Raw genomic sequence first — 17,420 nt, 5'->3', positions numbered from 1 at the left:
ACTATCAATCAGCTAGCTCTGGAAATATTTATTGAGACTTGATTAATTGTGCTAACTAAACCTCTTTTTTTCCCTGTCACCCTTTGGGAATAACATTTGTTTTTGTATGAATCCTACTTAAACCACAACGGAACAGCCACAAGTGTGACAAATTAGTAGGTTATGCAGCATAGTCCATGGAAAAAGTGACATGAAATCACTTAGCTCTTTATTTTAAAAATCTGAAAATGTGCTAATTTAGAGATCGTGGGGCTTTATTGAACCCTTCCTATACAGCAGACCCCTATGCAGTCTAAAACCCACTTCTAAGGATTGATGGATCCTCTGAAAAGATATGGAATGAGGCACAGGGGGCTACAGCCAGTCAGGGGACTTGGAGGAAACCAGCAGGTCCACCAAGCTAAAAGTGGTGCCTGCTCATGCGTGAATCTCTGTATCTAAGGCAGGGTGTTGATAACAACATCTATCCAGGTATTAGTATAATTAGCTGGGTAGTTAGGCCCTGAGATTGTGCTTCAAATTAACTGAATATAGTAATGAGGCTTGTTAATGGACTTAAAAACCAGTTGATCAGCACTTTGATTATGTAGAGCTTAACTAGCGCAGGCCCTCAAGTGTCACACATTTGCTTTGCCCCAACCCCCACCTATGGGAAGCTTCCCACCATTTTAACCAGTAGGTTCAGAAAATTGGAGCCGCCTCTGAAAGAAAAAACAGCTTCGAGAGGCACACAGGCCTCTTTGTCTATAATTGGTTTAAGGCCTTAAGATGCCAGTGAGAAAAGCTCTGGAAAAGGTAGCATGAAATATCAACTGGGAAAGTAGTTACCTCCAAAAGAATGACTAAGTGAAAGAGACACATCAACATTTCTAGGTGACATGGCTCTTGACATTTTGGAAAGTTCTTGGATCTGCTGCACAGAACTGGAAAAATAGTAGAGATTCGGTTCCAGACAGAATCTCTCCATTGAGCAATCTTTGTCCAAAGTACATATTTGAATCAAGAAAAGCCATCCAGGAACACTTTAATACACTCTAAAGTTAACACTGGCAATACTTCCCTTACAAGCAGCTTATTTCTGAAGCCCAGTGCAAGGTCACAAAGAAACCCCAACTCTTAAATTTACAACCACTTTATTTTACAGTATATTTGTGACATATTGGTATTAACCAAAGTTCTGAATTGTTTACAAATATAACGGCTGCCATGAGGCAATTAAAAAGTTCCTCTAAATATTAAATTTGTACATGATTTGATTTTTAACTTAATTCTCCATGTAACATCAAAATTAAAACAGAAAAGAACCAATTTAAGCAAAAATATAACCACTTTCTAGAAATAAATCTAGAAACTCTCAGATTGAAGTTTCAAAAGCATCACTTGTTGCATTAACATTCTCTTTCACTGTAAAAAAAGGAGATCTCATTCTTTTAGTGATGTTCCAGCAAATGGTTAATCAAGTCAGTTTATTAAGGCTTTTTACATGTTATTGAATCCCATCATGCCTTTCATATTTCCAGCAGCACCTTGTTGAAACTGCCGCATCATTGACTGCAGTCCTGCCATGCCACCTGGAATAAAAGAGGAATATTAAATATGGACACTTCAACATTACAGTTTGGAAGAAGCCTAGTAAGATGGATCATTTATATAAGAACCAGTCAACTGGAATCCAAAGAGCTGCACAATTAGTTCAGTGTGTGCAATGTAACTTTTGGCTAGCATTTATCCAACAGAAGCCCTTTGTGCCATATTGCAAACAGGCGACTTTTCATAGCATGCTGTGATATGTATTTTTGGTTTTTATGGAAGCTGCCCAGAGTGGCTGGGGAGGGGTATAAATAATAAATTATTATTATTATTATTATTATTATTATTATTATTATTATTATTATTATTATGTATTGCTCTTCCAAGACAAAAAAGAATGAAGAATGAAGAATGAAGATTCCACAGGGCATACAGCATGGAAGGGATAGCTTTGACAGAACAGAACAAAATGTATTAAGCATAGGTGTATGCTCATGCTGGTAGCACAAGCTCTCATTTAACAGTTGCTAAAGTACTTGAGCTCTATTAAAAATTTATGGAAGGCAATAGCTGTCTACTCCTGCTCCAATTTGTTTTAAGAGGAAAAATTCAGTTTCAAACTGTTTGAACCCCACAAGGTGTCCTTAGCACTGATATCCGGCACCAATATGCTACTGATAGATAATTTCCATCATTCCTTCTGCAGAGAAACTGAAATTTGGCAATAACAGTCGAACTGTCCTTTAAATTTTGAAACATAACCATAGGCCTGTAAGTACTTTAGAATTCTTATCAAGACAGTTGAATTCCAAGGCAAGGCAAATATGAGAATTAAAATAGAGTTGTTAAATTACATGGTGTACCTATTTTGTTAGCCTCCTACAGTAAGCAGAGGGGGGGGGAATAACAATTACCCATATGATGAAGAACTCTGGGATCCATCATCTTTGCCATCTGTTGGTTCAATTTTGCCATCTGGGATGGATTTACGTTCTTTGACATATCACCTCCTTAAAGGGGTGGGAAAACAGGAGGAGGGGAGAGGGAAATGACAAACCCATCAGAAACATTACATGGTGTTTATCCTCTTAAGTGTGCTGGCAGTTGTGTACTTTAGAGATATGCACAAGAAAAGTCACTTTTGCTAGAAATCATGCTTATTCACTCTAGAGAACTGGATTGACTGTCTGGCATTGTACAACACTGTTAAAACTTATTTGATTGTCTATAGATTGCTCCTTTCCCCCACAGTTTGGAACACTTTTAAGCAAAGAGAACATTGAGCCTCCACAGCATGGAAAAATATGACATTTGAATCCAAGACCATATCATTGAACTGCCCTGTGATCTTTGGCTGCAGGTTGGTATACAAATTTATTAAACAAAACAATGAATCATAGTCTCATTAGAAAATACTGCTTTCTTTTCAGAGAGACAATCAAGACCTATTATCTCTACCACATGTTTCAGCTTCATCTCTTAAATAGGGTCAAACACAATTCTCTGGAGTGATTCCAAGGGAAGTAGAAAAATACTGTTTGTGACTTTTACAGGACATGTCTATGAAAATGATGTTTTAAAACCAAATTTACATACAGCTTTCTCTACATGGTGATGCTCATGTAATCTATTTTTAACATAGGAATTCATAAGCACAAAACATTATTTGTTTTTACAACTGGTCCAGAATTGGGGCTTCTAAAGTTATGCAACTGATTAAATTGGAGAACATGAAATCCATGCAACTGTAATTATTCTCACCTTTGAAAAGTCCTTTTATGCCTCCCATCTTTTTCACCATTTGTGCAAATTTTGTGTACTGTGTCAGGAGTTCTTGAACATCTCTAGTTGAAACACCAGAACCTCTTGCTACTCTTTGGATTCTTCCTGGTTGTTTACTGAAAACTTTGGCCCCGTCTGTACTATCAAGTTCTACATTAGAGAAGCCATGGGAAAATAAACAATTTATTGTACACTGTTAAAATGCTGATGAGTCAATTACAGGTTTTTTAGAAGGGCAACCACTCAAAATTCTATACTAATAGCTTAGTATTTTAGTTTTATAAACAGTAAAGATTAGGTATAATTCATTAAGGCTTTTATTCAATGTAGTAAGTACACTTCAACAGATCGGTTACTCAGTTGCTCAACTGTAGGAAACTTTACCTTGATCATTCATACTGTCCATTATTGTCATCAGTTTCTTTAGCCTTGCCATTGATTCCTGTTCGTTGCCTTTACTCATAAAATCTGTTCCGAAACCTGGGATCATACCCTACAACAATTATAAGTAAAAATTAAATGCCATTTTCAAATATATGTAGCATTTTAGTTCAGACTGAATTTTAATGTTTTAGCCAGAATTTTCTGAACTCAGGAGAAAAAAGAATCTTATCAGATTGCAAAAGAGAACAAGTTTCAGCCATAGTTACCAAGATTTGACTGAAGGGTCCCATTTTCATGATGTTTTGGAACTGTTCATACATATCTCTTAAAGTAAATTGACCTGAAGTGCAAAAGAAGTGAGAATCAACGATAAAAAAAAAAAAAATTAGGTTGCTACACTCAATCATTCTAAAACACACTTATGAATAGGTGTTTTGAGCTGTTATACAGTGTATTAGTAATACTTTTGGCACAGCTTACCATGTTTTAATTTCTCTATGAGTGCCTCATTGTCATCCAATTTCAATTCATTTACTTTATCTATCAGTCCTTCAATATCTCCCATACCTGTAATACAAAAAGGCATCTTCAGTAGCTAAAATAAAAACCTTATGAGATTTTTAAATAATCTGAACACACTGAAGAATATATTTTTAGAGAGGTTTTTTTTTGTTCTATCGGCAATTAATACATACCAAGAAGCTTGCTGATGAAGGGTTGTGTTTTAAAAGGTTCAAAGTCATCTATATGTTCTCCAGTACCAATAAAAATTATTGGACTTTTAGTGGCAGCCACTCTGCAATGAAGGACAAAGTCAACTATAAGTCAATTCAACACAGAGCATTCTAGTGTGCAAGACGGATTTTAAATAAAATTTATCATTCTGAAAAACGTCATTAAAAATTGTGAGCCAAATCACAGTGGATACAGCATAAACCAACTTAAATTTATTTATGCTTATAGAATAGGTAAAGTAGCCTCATCACAATACTTAAGTCACTGGATTCTGCTGCTTGAAAAATGGATTCCACATTATTAGAGATAGTTTAGCATAGAGCCAAACAAGCACACCCCAATGTAACAAGAGGTGGCAATTACTCTTAATGATTTATTTCCCCTTGAGGGAAAATAAGGTTCTTCAAAATAATATTACCAAAGCAAAGGATTAGCATTACTTTCTGAACAGTTTTACTGTACTCAGCTATTTACAGTCAGTGCAGTGCTACTTAGCTCCATAATTAAGTGAAAATATACTTACGCACTGAGTGCCCCACCTCCCTTTGCATGGCCATCCAGTTTTGTTACAATCACAGAAGCAACATCAACTTTATCTTTGAAAGCCTTTGCTTGAGCTTCACAGGCTTGACCAATAGAGGCATCCATCACATAAACAATATTGTCTGGTTGCTGTAAGTATTTACACAAGTAAGAGCAAATAATTAATTTCTCTCTTTCCAACTGCTTTTATATCAGCAAGTATAAAGAAAACACGTAGGAAAGTGTTTTACCATTTTTTCATGTTATCAAAGGAAAAGATAAATCATTTGCAGTACTACACAATGCTAATAATTACTTATAACCAATAATTATCCTGATCTTAATTTTAATATGGAGTCCCAGTTTAACATTTCCTAAAATTTTGAACTTTTAAAAGTTGGAAGGTTTACAGTGCCCTCAAAAGCTGGTTCAGCATGACTAATAGGATTATTTTGCCATTAAAATCATGCATCTGCAACATATACCAGACTTATCGGTAATAGTCTGCATAAATATAGCCCAGCATCAGTCTATTTAGCTCTGTATTAGATCTGGATCATCAAAGAGAGACCAAGTTGAGGGACTCCATTTTATGACTCCTTCAATTATTATTACTATTATTTATTAAATTTGCATACTGTCCTATATCCGGCCTCAGGGCGGTTCACAGGATAAAATCAAAATATAAAACCACAAAATATTTAATCAAAATAAAAACAAAAACAGCCCAATAACCACCCCCCAACACATTTTAAAAGGGTATAGGATACCAATCAACCAAAGGCCTGGTTAAAGAGGAAAGTTTTGCCTGGCACCTAAAAGTATATAATGAAGGCGCCAGACGAACCTCCCTGGGGAGAGCATTCTACAGATGGGGAACCACTGCAGAAAAGGCCCATTATCGTATCACCACCCTCTGGACCTCTCGTGGAGAAGGCACATGAAGAAGGGCCTCAGAAATTGATGTCAAGGTTCGGGTAGGTTCATATGGAAAGAGGGAGTACTTGAAATATTGTGGTCCTGGTCACTTAAAAGCTTTATAGCTCAAAACCAGCACTTTCAATTGGGCCCTTCAAAACAGTCCCTGGCCCAAAAAGCAAAAATTGTTCATGATGATTTGCCCTATGTTATGAACAGACCCAAAATTTGCAATCCTGTGTACACTTACTAAAGAGTAAGCCCCACGGAATCTAAGGATTCATTTTGATAAGGCAGTACGTACTTCAGGATTTCAGCATGACTAATTTCAGCACGGTTGTCAAAACTAAAGCTATTGTGTACAATACTTACTATGGCATTGGCAACTTGTAACATTTCTTCAAAGAGTGAGTCTTCCTGCTTGTGACGACCACTTGTGTCGACAATTATTATTTCAAAGTTTTCATTCTTAAATTTTTCAACACCTTCTGATGCAATGATCACAGGATCCATTTCTGTGTAACTGTTCCAACAGGAACACACATGCTTCAGTTACATGGACAATGTTACCAAGCAGATTTCAACGAGATGGTTCTCTGACAGGAAACACCCCTATCACTGCGTGCAATTAAGGGGAGGGGAAAGAGTTCCTCCTTCCTATAGTCAGCAGGTGTCCCAGCAGCCACAGTGCAAGTATGTAGTTGTCAAGCAGACAGCATAAACTGTTGCTATCAGCAGCCTGCTTGCATGGTGCTGACACAGCCCAACACTTAGTAAGGAAGGGCTTCCTTGGCCCTTCACTGCCTCACTGAAGCAGCTCACTGCTTCCACACGTGAACTGCTTCACCAACCACTGCTATTCTAGACTATTTCCTATGACACTAAGAGTCTGCAAATTTTCTGTGCACAATCAAATGTTTTCAAACTCATTTCCAAAGCAAGTTATTGACTGGTTTACAATCCCCGCCCCAACACACAAATGCACACACACTTTAAATTTCAGCCTGTAACAGTAGAGGAAAAGGAACGAGCACACTGGGTGCACTATGAGTGCCAGTGCAATGAACGCAGGCTTGGAAACAAAGTTAGGCTAAGGTCCTGTTACTGAAACCCCAACTGACTTCCTTCTGGATGTAAGACCTTGATTCCAAGTTACTAAGCTTCTCTCACAGCCATGAGAAGTACTTTAAAAATCAGAAAGAGTGAAATAGTTAAATTCTAGCTTTACATATATATATATATATATATATATATATATATATATATATATATATATACACACACACGCCCTCCAGATGTTGTGGCCATCAGCCTCAGCCAACATAGCCAAGGGTCAGGGGTGATGGGAGTTTGAAACAACTTCATCTTGGGGGCAGCACATTGACTAATATTGTTCTTCAAATATCATTTCAGAATCTGATAATATAATTTTTGCAACAGATCTTAGTTAAAGATACATACCTGCCGTAGAATGGAATTCTTGCTTTTGTTGCGTTCTGTTTTAACTGGTCAAAAGCACCTGTAGAATTCAGACAGTATTTGTTAGCCATGTAGAATATGCACATCTAGTGAAAATGAAATCGCTGGGGGGAAAGTATTTTACCTGCTCTGTAAGTATCTGCACATATCAAGCATGTCTTCCAGCCTTTCCTCTGGTAGTAGTATGCCAACTGTTAATAGAAAATCCAAAGATGTAATGATAGTGTCAAGTTTAGTATTAAGAACTCTCAAGAACATTACATCATGTTTTCATTATTTTTCAGTGCCCAATAGGAAGACCAAAATGGGCCTTGTGGCACAAGCAGCAATTAACGCTAATCAATATGGTGCATGAGAACAGTAAGGTTCTTTCATTTCACACTCGCTTACATTTGTAAGCTCTTAGGGCAGAACCCTGAGCTGCAGAAGATATGGGTTCTGCTGCCTTTATATGACATTTACAGTGAAGATTTACTGTCATGCAGTGACAGGTGGCTTGCACTATATGCCACTATTTTCAAGTCTAGTCAAGGTATGGCTATGTACAAGATGTACACTCTATAAAAGGACAACAAAACAGTGACCTTCATTTTATGATCTCCTGCAATGATAGGATTAGATCCATCCTTGACCAGAGAGGAACACACTAACTAGATGCTACTGCAGTGCTAAGAGACCTTCTTAAATGGTAATAGTCATGCTAGTGGCTGCAAAGAGATGTTGGAAACTGATGAATGTCATGTCTTCCCCTCTTCAGGAAGAAGCTTCCACTGGATCAGCATTCCTTTTGGAAATGAAAGAAGCCTTTCTGTTCATGGACCAGCAGGTCTAGATTCAATCAAAAGTAGTTAAGCTCAAAGTCCCAGAAATCTATCTGTGGCAAATTCTTTATACAAGAAAGATTTTGCCTTGTAACACCTGAATGCACCCCTAAAATTTAGTTCAGTTTTGTTCATAGTCACAAATGTCTATCGGAAAGCAAACATTCTATATTAAATATTATGAAGAATGCAATTTACCTTTGAACATGATGTTGTTTTGCCACTTCCTTGCAGCCCTACAAACATTATGATATTCTGTTTTCCTTTTGTTGGTGTCCAGGCTTTTACTCCAGGATCTACGAGCTATAAAGCAAAAAGTATACATGTGTGCTACGAAGCAAAGCTTCAGAATCACAGTAACACATAAGATTTTCAGTGTGCAGTTTTGTTTGAAGATTTAATATATTTTTCCAGCATCATGGATGCTTTCTTGGAAATCAAAGTAAAACAATGGTATCCTACATTAGTAAATGGTAACATTGCCCAGTTCTGTGCCACTCAAAACCCCTCCAATTACCTAGCAGTGATACAAACCAGTGCCAGTGAACAAGTTTAATAAGACCATCCTTACAGTCATTAAGACAGGGGTGGGTAAACTCTGGCCCAGCACAGGTCCCAATTTCTCCCACAAGGTCACATTCCCCACCCCACCCCACCTGCTCCCCATATATGACATCACATGCAGAGATGGTAGACACAGCAGGATCAGCTGTAAGACTAACACGCCACCAATCCCTGGAGAAAACGGGCTTGAAGTCTTTGAAGCAGTGTTTCTTTGCAAGCATGGTGCACTAATGTCCCTACAATCATCACCCCACTGTGAAGTCAGGTGAACAGCACATACACCTGCTTTTGCAGTACTCTCAATTGGGGTATTCTAGCTATACAATTGGTATAAAATCCAATTCATTTTAACTACACCATTGCTCCTTTTAGAGATCACACTAAATCACAGTTCAAGCTAATCATAGTCTGGAAGTCAACCGACCATAATTTCAACTCCCAAATGTGAAGGCAAGCCACTGATTAGAACCATCTGTCTTTCCTCCTCACCTGCTAAGCACTGTTGCTTCTTTGCACAATGGACTCCAGAAGCAGAGCAATTGCTGTAACTACAGTTTTGTCAATATAACCACCACACTAAAATTGAGGTAGCACAAACTTTGGTTTGGTATTAACTTGAGCCACTGTCAACTGTGTAAAGGGTAGATCTCACCAATGCTGGCTAATAACCTACTCCACTCAACAGATTATTGCAACACATGTAACACAATGCTTAAGATTATAGTTTCTGCAGTAGAAAGAAATATGTAAAATGAGTAAGAATAAAATCTGCATTGTGGTAAAGATGTCCCATAACCATTGCTGTTTTATGTCTTAGCAAGATTGCACATACCTACAATTAGAGTGGCAATGGTCACTCAATATTCATATAGAAATGTGGCAACAATGTTAATATGAGAATGTGATGTTTGATCAGAAAAAGAAGGAAGCCTAGAGTGCTAGGCTGTATTAAAGCAAGTAACATATGGATTAGAAAAACCAACTGTACTACTATTTAATATATTTTACCTTAACAAGTTCTTTAAAGACAGCATGTTGAATCATTTTCCTTTTATTTAGGCCAGAAGCCATTTCTTCAAGATCAATAGCAGATCTATATTTCAAACAGAAAATAAGCAATACAAGATCAAAAGCAATACAACAGAAATGTTATGTTGAATTCAATGGGAATTGCATCCAAGAGCATGTTTAGGAGCATGGCGTTACCAAACTTACTCAAAGACTCCCTCTCCCTACGATTTTCAGTAACAGCTATTCATCATGTGCCCACTCTGCAGGAGGCATGAAGAATGGCAACATAAGAACAGGCCTTCTCAGTGGTGGCTTTTAAAGGGAGGCATGCCTGGTGTCATGTTTAGCTATTTTTAGGCATAGGCAAAGACTTTCCTCTTTACTCATTTTCAGGCATTTTTTACCCTTTTTTGTGGGGTGGGATCTGTAAGACCTATGCTTTATCCATATAACTGTTTTTAGATTTTCATTATTTGTGTTTGTTTGAACTGGTTTGCATGCATGTCGCTTTGTGAATAACAAATATAATAATAGAACAACAACATTAATGTTAATCAAGTAAATATGGACAGATAATCATTATACTATGCTTTTGTGCAAAAACATTTGTGTATTCAGAATAGTGTTTTGCTCATCCACATATAAAACAACTAACACCTTTCATATGTCAGTCATACGTATTCCATGGCCCAAGTAAATTTCATTGCAAGCAGGATTCCAGCTTGCTATTTCAGTTCGGTCTTGGCAGCTTGCCCATAAGTACATACAGTTACTCATGTCTCCTACCCTTCCTTCCCAGCCATCGATTTGTTATAGAAGTGCTGTATCTTACAGTATTCTGAAGGTCCTGGATGTTAGGACTACTTATAATAGAGTTACTATAGGCAGAATTCAACAGGCAAACTTCTACTTGTGGAACAAGACTTCTCCCTAGCACCACCTCTGCAGCCATACACTCACATTCTAAATCTGCTCTGGAGGCTCATCACCCCCAACGCACCAACTCTCTGGAGCAGATTTTGAGGGTGCACTAGGGGGAAGAGAGGATGGAGAAGTATTGTTGCACAAGAAGAAGTCTGTTCCATTTGCATATGGGCAGAGTTGTATAATACCCCATATTTTTACAAGGATTGTACTTCGATTTGTGTGGGGCAGATAAGCTATGTCAAAAGAGCACTTAATGAGACATCAGTTATTCCTCTGAAACTAGAAATTGAACTGATTTAAGTTGGGTATTAATTTAGTAGTATGAAGAAGTCACCCATGGCTCTCTCAAGACACAAGCAAGAAAAGATAATCACTGCAGAAAATTGTACATCTTTATGTTATCTTGGTTGGATCACTTACTTGACATTTTCTCTCAGTTGTTTCACTAACTTAATGTTGACATCAGCTTCCAGTAATGCTGTACATACTTCTTTTAACATAGCATTTAAAACCTTGTAAGGAGAAAACAAAGACAATTCAAAAAATGTTAACGTCCTGAATTTTGTTAATCCAATATTTCAAAGTAAATTACATCTGTAGTAAAAAGTTGTTGTTCAACCATTCAAACAATACAAATTAAGTCTCAGTTAATTAGTTGCCACAGCTGCCACACAGTATGTTTTAAGCAGCTCTCACGTGTTTCATGGTACAGTATGTACAAATTTAACCTTATTACTTTAAGCGTGGGCCATTTTCTTCCAAAGCCAAATTTGATTATGAAGAGATAATAATTCTTACCTTCTAGTTAACTATCATCATTACAACTCACATGGAAATGCTACGTACCTCTTCATTGATAATTGTAGCATTGCTCAGAGAGCGCAATGCTGAGGTTATTTTCCTCCCAAGATCTGCTAAAACCATTTTGGCAACTTCAAAGACAACTCAAATACGATCTGTAAAAGAAACATTAAAATATCAATGACATATTGTCTCTCATGAGAACTAAACTTTCAGTATTATGAACATTAAAATATTTTTAGAAGTAGCACATGAAGATTTTTTAAAAGATGTGGTACAAAAGAACAAAGCTAATCAACAAGGTACTGAGATAGAAATATCCTCTGAAAATTGTTCCTACTAATATATTTTGATTTTTTCATAGTCAGAGTTAACATGTTGAATAATTACAGCCATCAAATTTTGCATGTTAAATTATGCAAATATTTAATGCTTCAATGTTTATATAAAATTTATAGCTGCATAGAAAGATAAGTTCTGTTGAGTTTCCTAAGCTTCCTTTTGTCAAAAGATAAACCTTCCATAATCACTGGATCAAGAACATTTAGGCTGCAAACCTATACACACTTACTCCCTGCAAGTCCCACTGAAATCAGTTAGGCTGAATTCTGAATATACATGGATGGGACTGTAGCGCACATTTGAAATGCATTTAACTTTCTCGAACATTTTCTAACTATTTTTTTTCCAATGTCAATAAGTATTATTTAGAAAACAGATTATTCTGCAAGGATCCAAAGGCTGTGATCATATTAAAGTGGGATTTGTAACTTTCCTTTCAACAGCAGGCCCCCACCTGCACTGCATAAAGATCAGACTACTCTGAGAGCTTCCTCTGTTTCAAAAGTGGTTTGCAGCATTACGGAAGGCTATTGCAGAAACATGCCTAAAGCCTTCGTGGGCACACAGGAATGAATGCAGTTTTTTGGACCCCAACCCAATCTGTGTTGTGCCTCAGCTAAAAGAATTTATTCATTTCTGAGAACAGGTAATGTGAGAGGAATCAAATCTTAAGAAAGGAAACAACGAAAGGTATTTAGGTTACTCTGCTTTACTAGATAAATGATGGACTATGGATACTAGCTGTGAGAAAGGTAATAGCATTAAACAAGTTCTGGATTATGCATCAAGTATTCAAATCCACTACTGGCAAAGCCCAATGTTACAACTATATCAATTTTCAAGATAAGTTAACACAACCCACAAATTAACCTGAGCAATCAAATTACTCACGCCAAAGAACGTTAAGTGCTTGCTGGATCTGGCCAATGCCCCATCTAGTCCAGCATCCTGTTCCCACAGTGGCCAAACAGTTGCCTGTGGAAAATCCATAAACGAGCACTTTCCCTTCCTGCAGTTTCCAGCAACTGGTATTCAGAAGCATTACTGTTTCCAACCATGGAGGCAGAGCACAACCATCAAGGCTAGTAGCAACTGATACCCTTATATTTCATGAATTTCTCTAATCCTCCTTTAAGGCCATCCAAGTTGGTGGTCATCACTTCCTCATGTGAGAGTAAGTTCCATAGATAAACTATGTGCTGCATGAGGCAGTAATTTCTTTTACCTGTCCTGAATCGTCCAATATTCAGCTTCCTTTAATGTCAACAGGTTCTAGTATTATCAGAGAGGTAGAAACCTTTTTTCTATCCATTTTCTTTAGGTAATGCATCATTTTATAAACTATCATGTCACCTCTTGCCTGCCTTTTCTCTGAACCAAAAAGTCTCATGCACCGCAGCCTTTCTTCATAGGGGAGTTGCTCCACCCTCTTGTTTTTGTTTCAAAACTTTTCCAGTTCTACAATATCCATTTTGAAGTGAGGCAAGCAGAACTGTACGCAGTGTTTCAAATGTGATCACACCAAATATTTGTATATGTATAATTATCCCTGGTGTTGAATTTGCCATTTTCACAGCTGCCACACACTAGGTCAACGCCTTCATTCTGTATTACCTTAATTATCTGCATATTTTGTCACAAGTAAGTCTTGCTATATTGAGTTAAGAGTTACTCCCAAGTTATTGTGTATGAAATAGTAGCCAAAGGTAAGCTTCTTTGTTTTGGACTTTCTAATTAAAGGCTAAACGTCATGTTTCAAATGGCAGACATTAGCAGAGATAATGGGAAACATTTCATAACCTAAAACAAACTCATCAAATTAGGTTTACTGCAACTGTATCTTACTTTAACTGATTTCTTTTATCTAATGTATAAAAGTACATACAAATTTGATTCAATTTTAGTTGCTTAATATAAAATATATAACAGCAATGTCGGGTTTTTTTTTAACCTTTTGAATTAAGCAATATTTTGGTGCGGTTTTTAAAGTCTTTTCAGTAATATTTATTATGAAAAATCAAAGAAACTAGTCTATGCTTACTGTATAACCAGAAAACATAAAAACTGGCTGGGATTTACAGCCAGTTGTTTACAGAGTTTTGCTAGATAAGCCAAAAACTGTGGCCTTAGTCTGGCTGTGCATTTGTGGTGCTCCAGACCCACTGGCCTCAAAACAGCCAAGGAAGCTCCTGCCATCCTCCTTTGTAGGAAAGAGTATAACAAGCTTCAGCAACCAAGGAGCCAAACCACACTTTCCTTTTAATCTTGGCACTAGGGAGGGGACAGGGAGCACACGTTCACCAGAGAGTAGAAATGGACTCCACAAAAATGTTAAAAAACCAGCAAGACTTGCATTTCCTCAATAGTTCAGAACAGTATTTGTAAGAGTCCCTTATCACCAGTAGCAGAAATAGAAACTGAAAGGTAAAAAAATGTGCAACCTTACCTCCAGTGCAGATCATCTTAATTTGTTCAACTCATGAGGGAAACATATGGTTAAACTGGCAAAATATGTCAGTGCAGAAGGAAGCAAAGCTCCCAGTTCATCTCTACTTTTCCCTCCAGGTAGCTAGTTCAGCACCTGCCCACTATACCTTCTAGTGAAAAGAACCAGCAACAACCTCCATGGATCACAATAATTCTTTATGACTTAGTTCCCTGCTGACACCTCCTGATACCTGCAAATGTGATATCTAATTGTGGTGTCCCACTTACACAATGGATGTCTGCTTGTGAAAATGGGACTTATCTCCGCCCCACCTACAGCTTGCCCCAGAGCGCTCTCTCGGGGGGGGGGGGGAGCGGATGTGGAGGGAGGAAAATTCTGTTGCACCTGCTGGCACCACACTGGAGCTCCCAAAAAAGGTACTAAAGATGGGGTTGTTACGTTTAGTAGGTAAGTATTAGCATACTACTGCAAACTAAAAGAGCGCAAGTGTTCCCAGAATAAAAGAGGAGACCTGGAACTATTTACAGTACTATTTTCTTGGATTACAATCTTAAAAACACTTAGTAGAAGGTATGTTCCAACAAACTTATAGGGGTGTAATTATAAGCAACCTCATTTACAACTGCACTACCAGTGGCTAAACTCTCTTTATTTTCACTGTAAACAGATTGCTTTTATTATATCTTGCAAGCAGCCTTGGAGTCACAGATTTGATAGAAAATTGAAGTGTTTTAAATAATCTACACACATACAGGATTTTTTTAGTTGAGCTAGCCATAGATTTCACAGGTAACAATAAAACTGAAACTGTAGCTGAAAAACTTTAACAGCTGATCAAATACACCAAACAACTAGGGGCCACTTCACATGTAACATGGTTTAAAGCTGCTGCATTTCACAAGTGATAATATATTTTTAAAAGGTCACTGGGAAGCCCATGCACACATAAATTTCCCAACTGAATACTTTTGGTTAAAAAAATGAGTATTTGTGTTGTACTTTGCACTTTCACGGAGGGTTTTTTTTAATGTGGTCCTTTGAACTATGTCGTAGTTAATCTGAATGGAGGCTCAGAATCTGTTTTGAATGTAATAGCACAGCCCTACATCGCATGGAATGAGAAATAACGAGCATATGGGATTACCATCACACATACGGAGAAAAGCTTCGAGATTATACAGCAAGGCCGCCGAGGCCTTAAGCAACAACCGTCTCGCCCGATTCAGACGGAGCAATTTTTGGCCTCGCCGCAAAAGCAAGTTTCACCTCACCAACACGCCACCCGGCGATCTCCTCCCAAGCCAAGCTGCCCACAGCCCTGAAGTTTGGAGAGATCCAGGGCAACAGCTGGGCAGAACCCAGAAAGGGGCGCCAAGTTTTTATTCGCACCCAAGCGCTGCAGCCACCCGCCCCATCACAAGACTCACCCAGAACAGATGATTCCCCCCTCCTTTTGCCTCTAAAGCGGCGGCGGCCTGGCCCGGCCCGGCCCCGCGACGAGAGCCGCGCGACAGGAAGCCCTCACGAAGCCGTTAACTCAGGCCCAGCACCGGTAACGAGCACCGTCCCCTCCAGTCTCCCCCAGCATAACCGGGAAGAATGTCACGTCACCACTACACGGAGCTTGCGAAGTTAACAGCCTCTCTCACAAAAAAGGGGGGAAACACCCCGCGCGCACTTCCGCTTCCGGGGCATTTATAAGACCCCGCCCACTGTGAGTCCGGGTATTGAAAAGTATTGAAACCATGCGTGCGCCAGTGAGTGCAGAGGTGGAGTGAGGGTACCGCACGTCTTTAGGGCGCAGGCGGGGTTGGAGAGGTTTCCTTTCGATTCAGAGCTTTAGAGCAATTGTCCAGCAGGGGTTTTAGACTTCTAATCTGTTTTAGGATTTTGTTTTGTTTGTTTTAAAGCAGGGTTGAAAATTTGTCTTAGTTTTACTGTTTTGTCTTTGATAAACCGCTTTAGAGTTTTGTTTTGTTTTTTACGATCCCCCGGTGATATGCTTTATGAAATAAATAAGCAGAAAGGAAATGGTATGTTGACCTCTTAAGTGTGAGAACGAAAGCGGTTTGCCCCATCAAATGTTGATGTGCGACATCTGGCTTTAATCTTTATGAATGAACTATGAGGATTTTAATTTTATTTGCGAACCACCTATAATATGCTTAAGGGTCGCTTCTTTTTTAAAAAATCAAGCGTCTAGCTATCCGAAAAGCGAGTGTAAGCTAACTGCAAAAATTCCCTATAAGGAATTGCTTGTGAATATATTATAAACGTGCTTTTGGAAACTCGGCGCTTCTGTCAGTTCACGGTCTAATCCTGTCCCAACACTTACGAAGCAACATTTCACCTACTTAAGTGATCTGGTTTGGCACGCTAGTAAGTAAAGTCTAAAAATAAGCATTTACTTAAAGGAAAAGGGGGCGGGGCGGAAAACGAACATCTTGGATAGAAAACAATAAATGTATTGTGTCCAGTGGATATTTTAAAAGGACGTACTTAAACTTGTCCTTCCTGAGTTAGCCACTTATGGATAGTAGCGCATGCCAGATAAATAAACCAGTTCTTTGATATGCTGCTACAATAGTTGGCATCCGTTTCGCTCGGGAGACGATGGAAGAGTGGCCCCCTCTCAAAACGCTGAACCAAAGGACGTTTATAACTTAAGCAAGGTGACCAGATTAGGGGGGGTGAGAAATGTGGATCCTTTATTGTAAAGCTTTTTTAAACAGCATTACTGTTATTTCTATGAAAGGGAGCCTATTTAACGCGGTGTTGGCGTATGTTCATTTTAAGTAACTTTGTATTTTCATGCTTTTGCCACGCATGATGGGGGGGCGTTTCTGCTAACTGCACGTGCGAACCAGAAACCGTTGGCGGGGGGGGGGGCGGGACCCACTGCGCGCGTTCCTGTGGGATACCGTATCAGAAAACCTTCAGAAAGCGGCCCCTTTGCCAACAAGGGGCGTTGGGCGTCACCATCACGCACCGTAAGGGGCGGGGCTCTGTTAAGCCGCGTCTGTCATCGCGCCTCGGCGTATCTCTCGGCGAGAGCGATTCCTCATTTTCTCCCAGGGCTGGTGAGCATAGCGACTGCTCCGCGCATGCGTCCACCAAGGATGGGGGTTTTTACATAAATGGATTCAGCCGCCGAA

At 38.7% G+C, this 17,420-nt stretch overlaps 1 protein-coding gene and 1 long non-coding RNA gene across 3 annotated transcripts; one reads left to right on the top strand and one right to left on the bottom strand.

Annotated features, from left to right (window-relative positions):
* Positions 1 to 1,116: 1,116 nt before the first annotated feature.
* SRP54 (signal recognition particle 54) lies at positions 1,117 to 17,384 on the bottom strand. 2 transcript variants are annotated; one of them, XM_083616186.1, is made up of 16 exons: positions 17,255 to 17,384; positions 11,520 to 11,629; positions 11,094 to 11,185; positions 9,744 to 9,828; positions 8,370 to 8,474; positions 7,475 to 7,541; positions 7,333 to 7,390; positions 6,244 to 6,394; positions 4,955 to 5,103; positions 4,392 to 4,492; positions 4,177 to 4,263; positions 3,963 to 4,036; positions 3,697 to 3,805; positions 3,292 to 3,462; positions 2,445 to 2,540; positions 1,117 to 1,571 (listed from the first exon to the last, which is right to left on the bottom strand). In XM_083616186.1, exons 2-16 carry the CDS (start codon positions 11,595 to 11,597, stop codon positions 1,480 to 1,482), a joined length of 1,515 nt encoding a protein of 504 aa, XP_083472312.1. In that variant the 5' UTR covers positions 11,598 to 11,629; positions 17,255 to 17,384; the 3' UTR covers positions 1,117 to 1,479. The 2 variants fall into 2 exon arrangements, with proteins under 2 accessions (XP_083472312.1, XP_083472311.1); XM_083616185.1 differs by lacking the exon at positions 17,255 to 17,384 and adding an exon at positions 15,693 to 15,957.
* Positions 1,518 to 2,932, top strand: LOC310766450. Its single transcript, XR_014550155.1, has 2 exons — positions 1,518 to 1,632; positions 2,782 to 2,932. It is a non-coding gene; the product is annotated as an uncharacterized lncRNA (long non-coding RNA).
* Positions 17,385 to 17,420: the final 36 nt, after the last annotated feature.

Source organism: Podarcis filfolensis, assembly GCF_964270895.1.
Source record: "Podarcis filfolensis genome assembly, chromosome: 1".
NCBI lineage: Eukaryota > Metazoa > Chordata > Lepidosauria > Squamata > Lacertidae > Podarcis > Podarcis filfolensis.
Note: the sequence above shows the minus strand (reverse complement) of the source record. Positions and strands in the feature narration are given on the sequence as shown.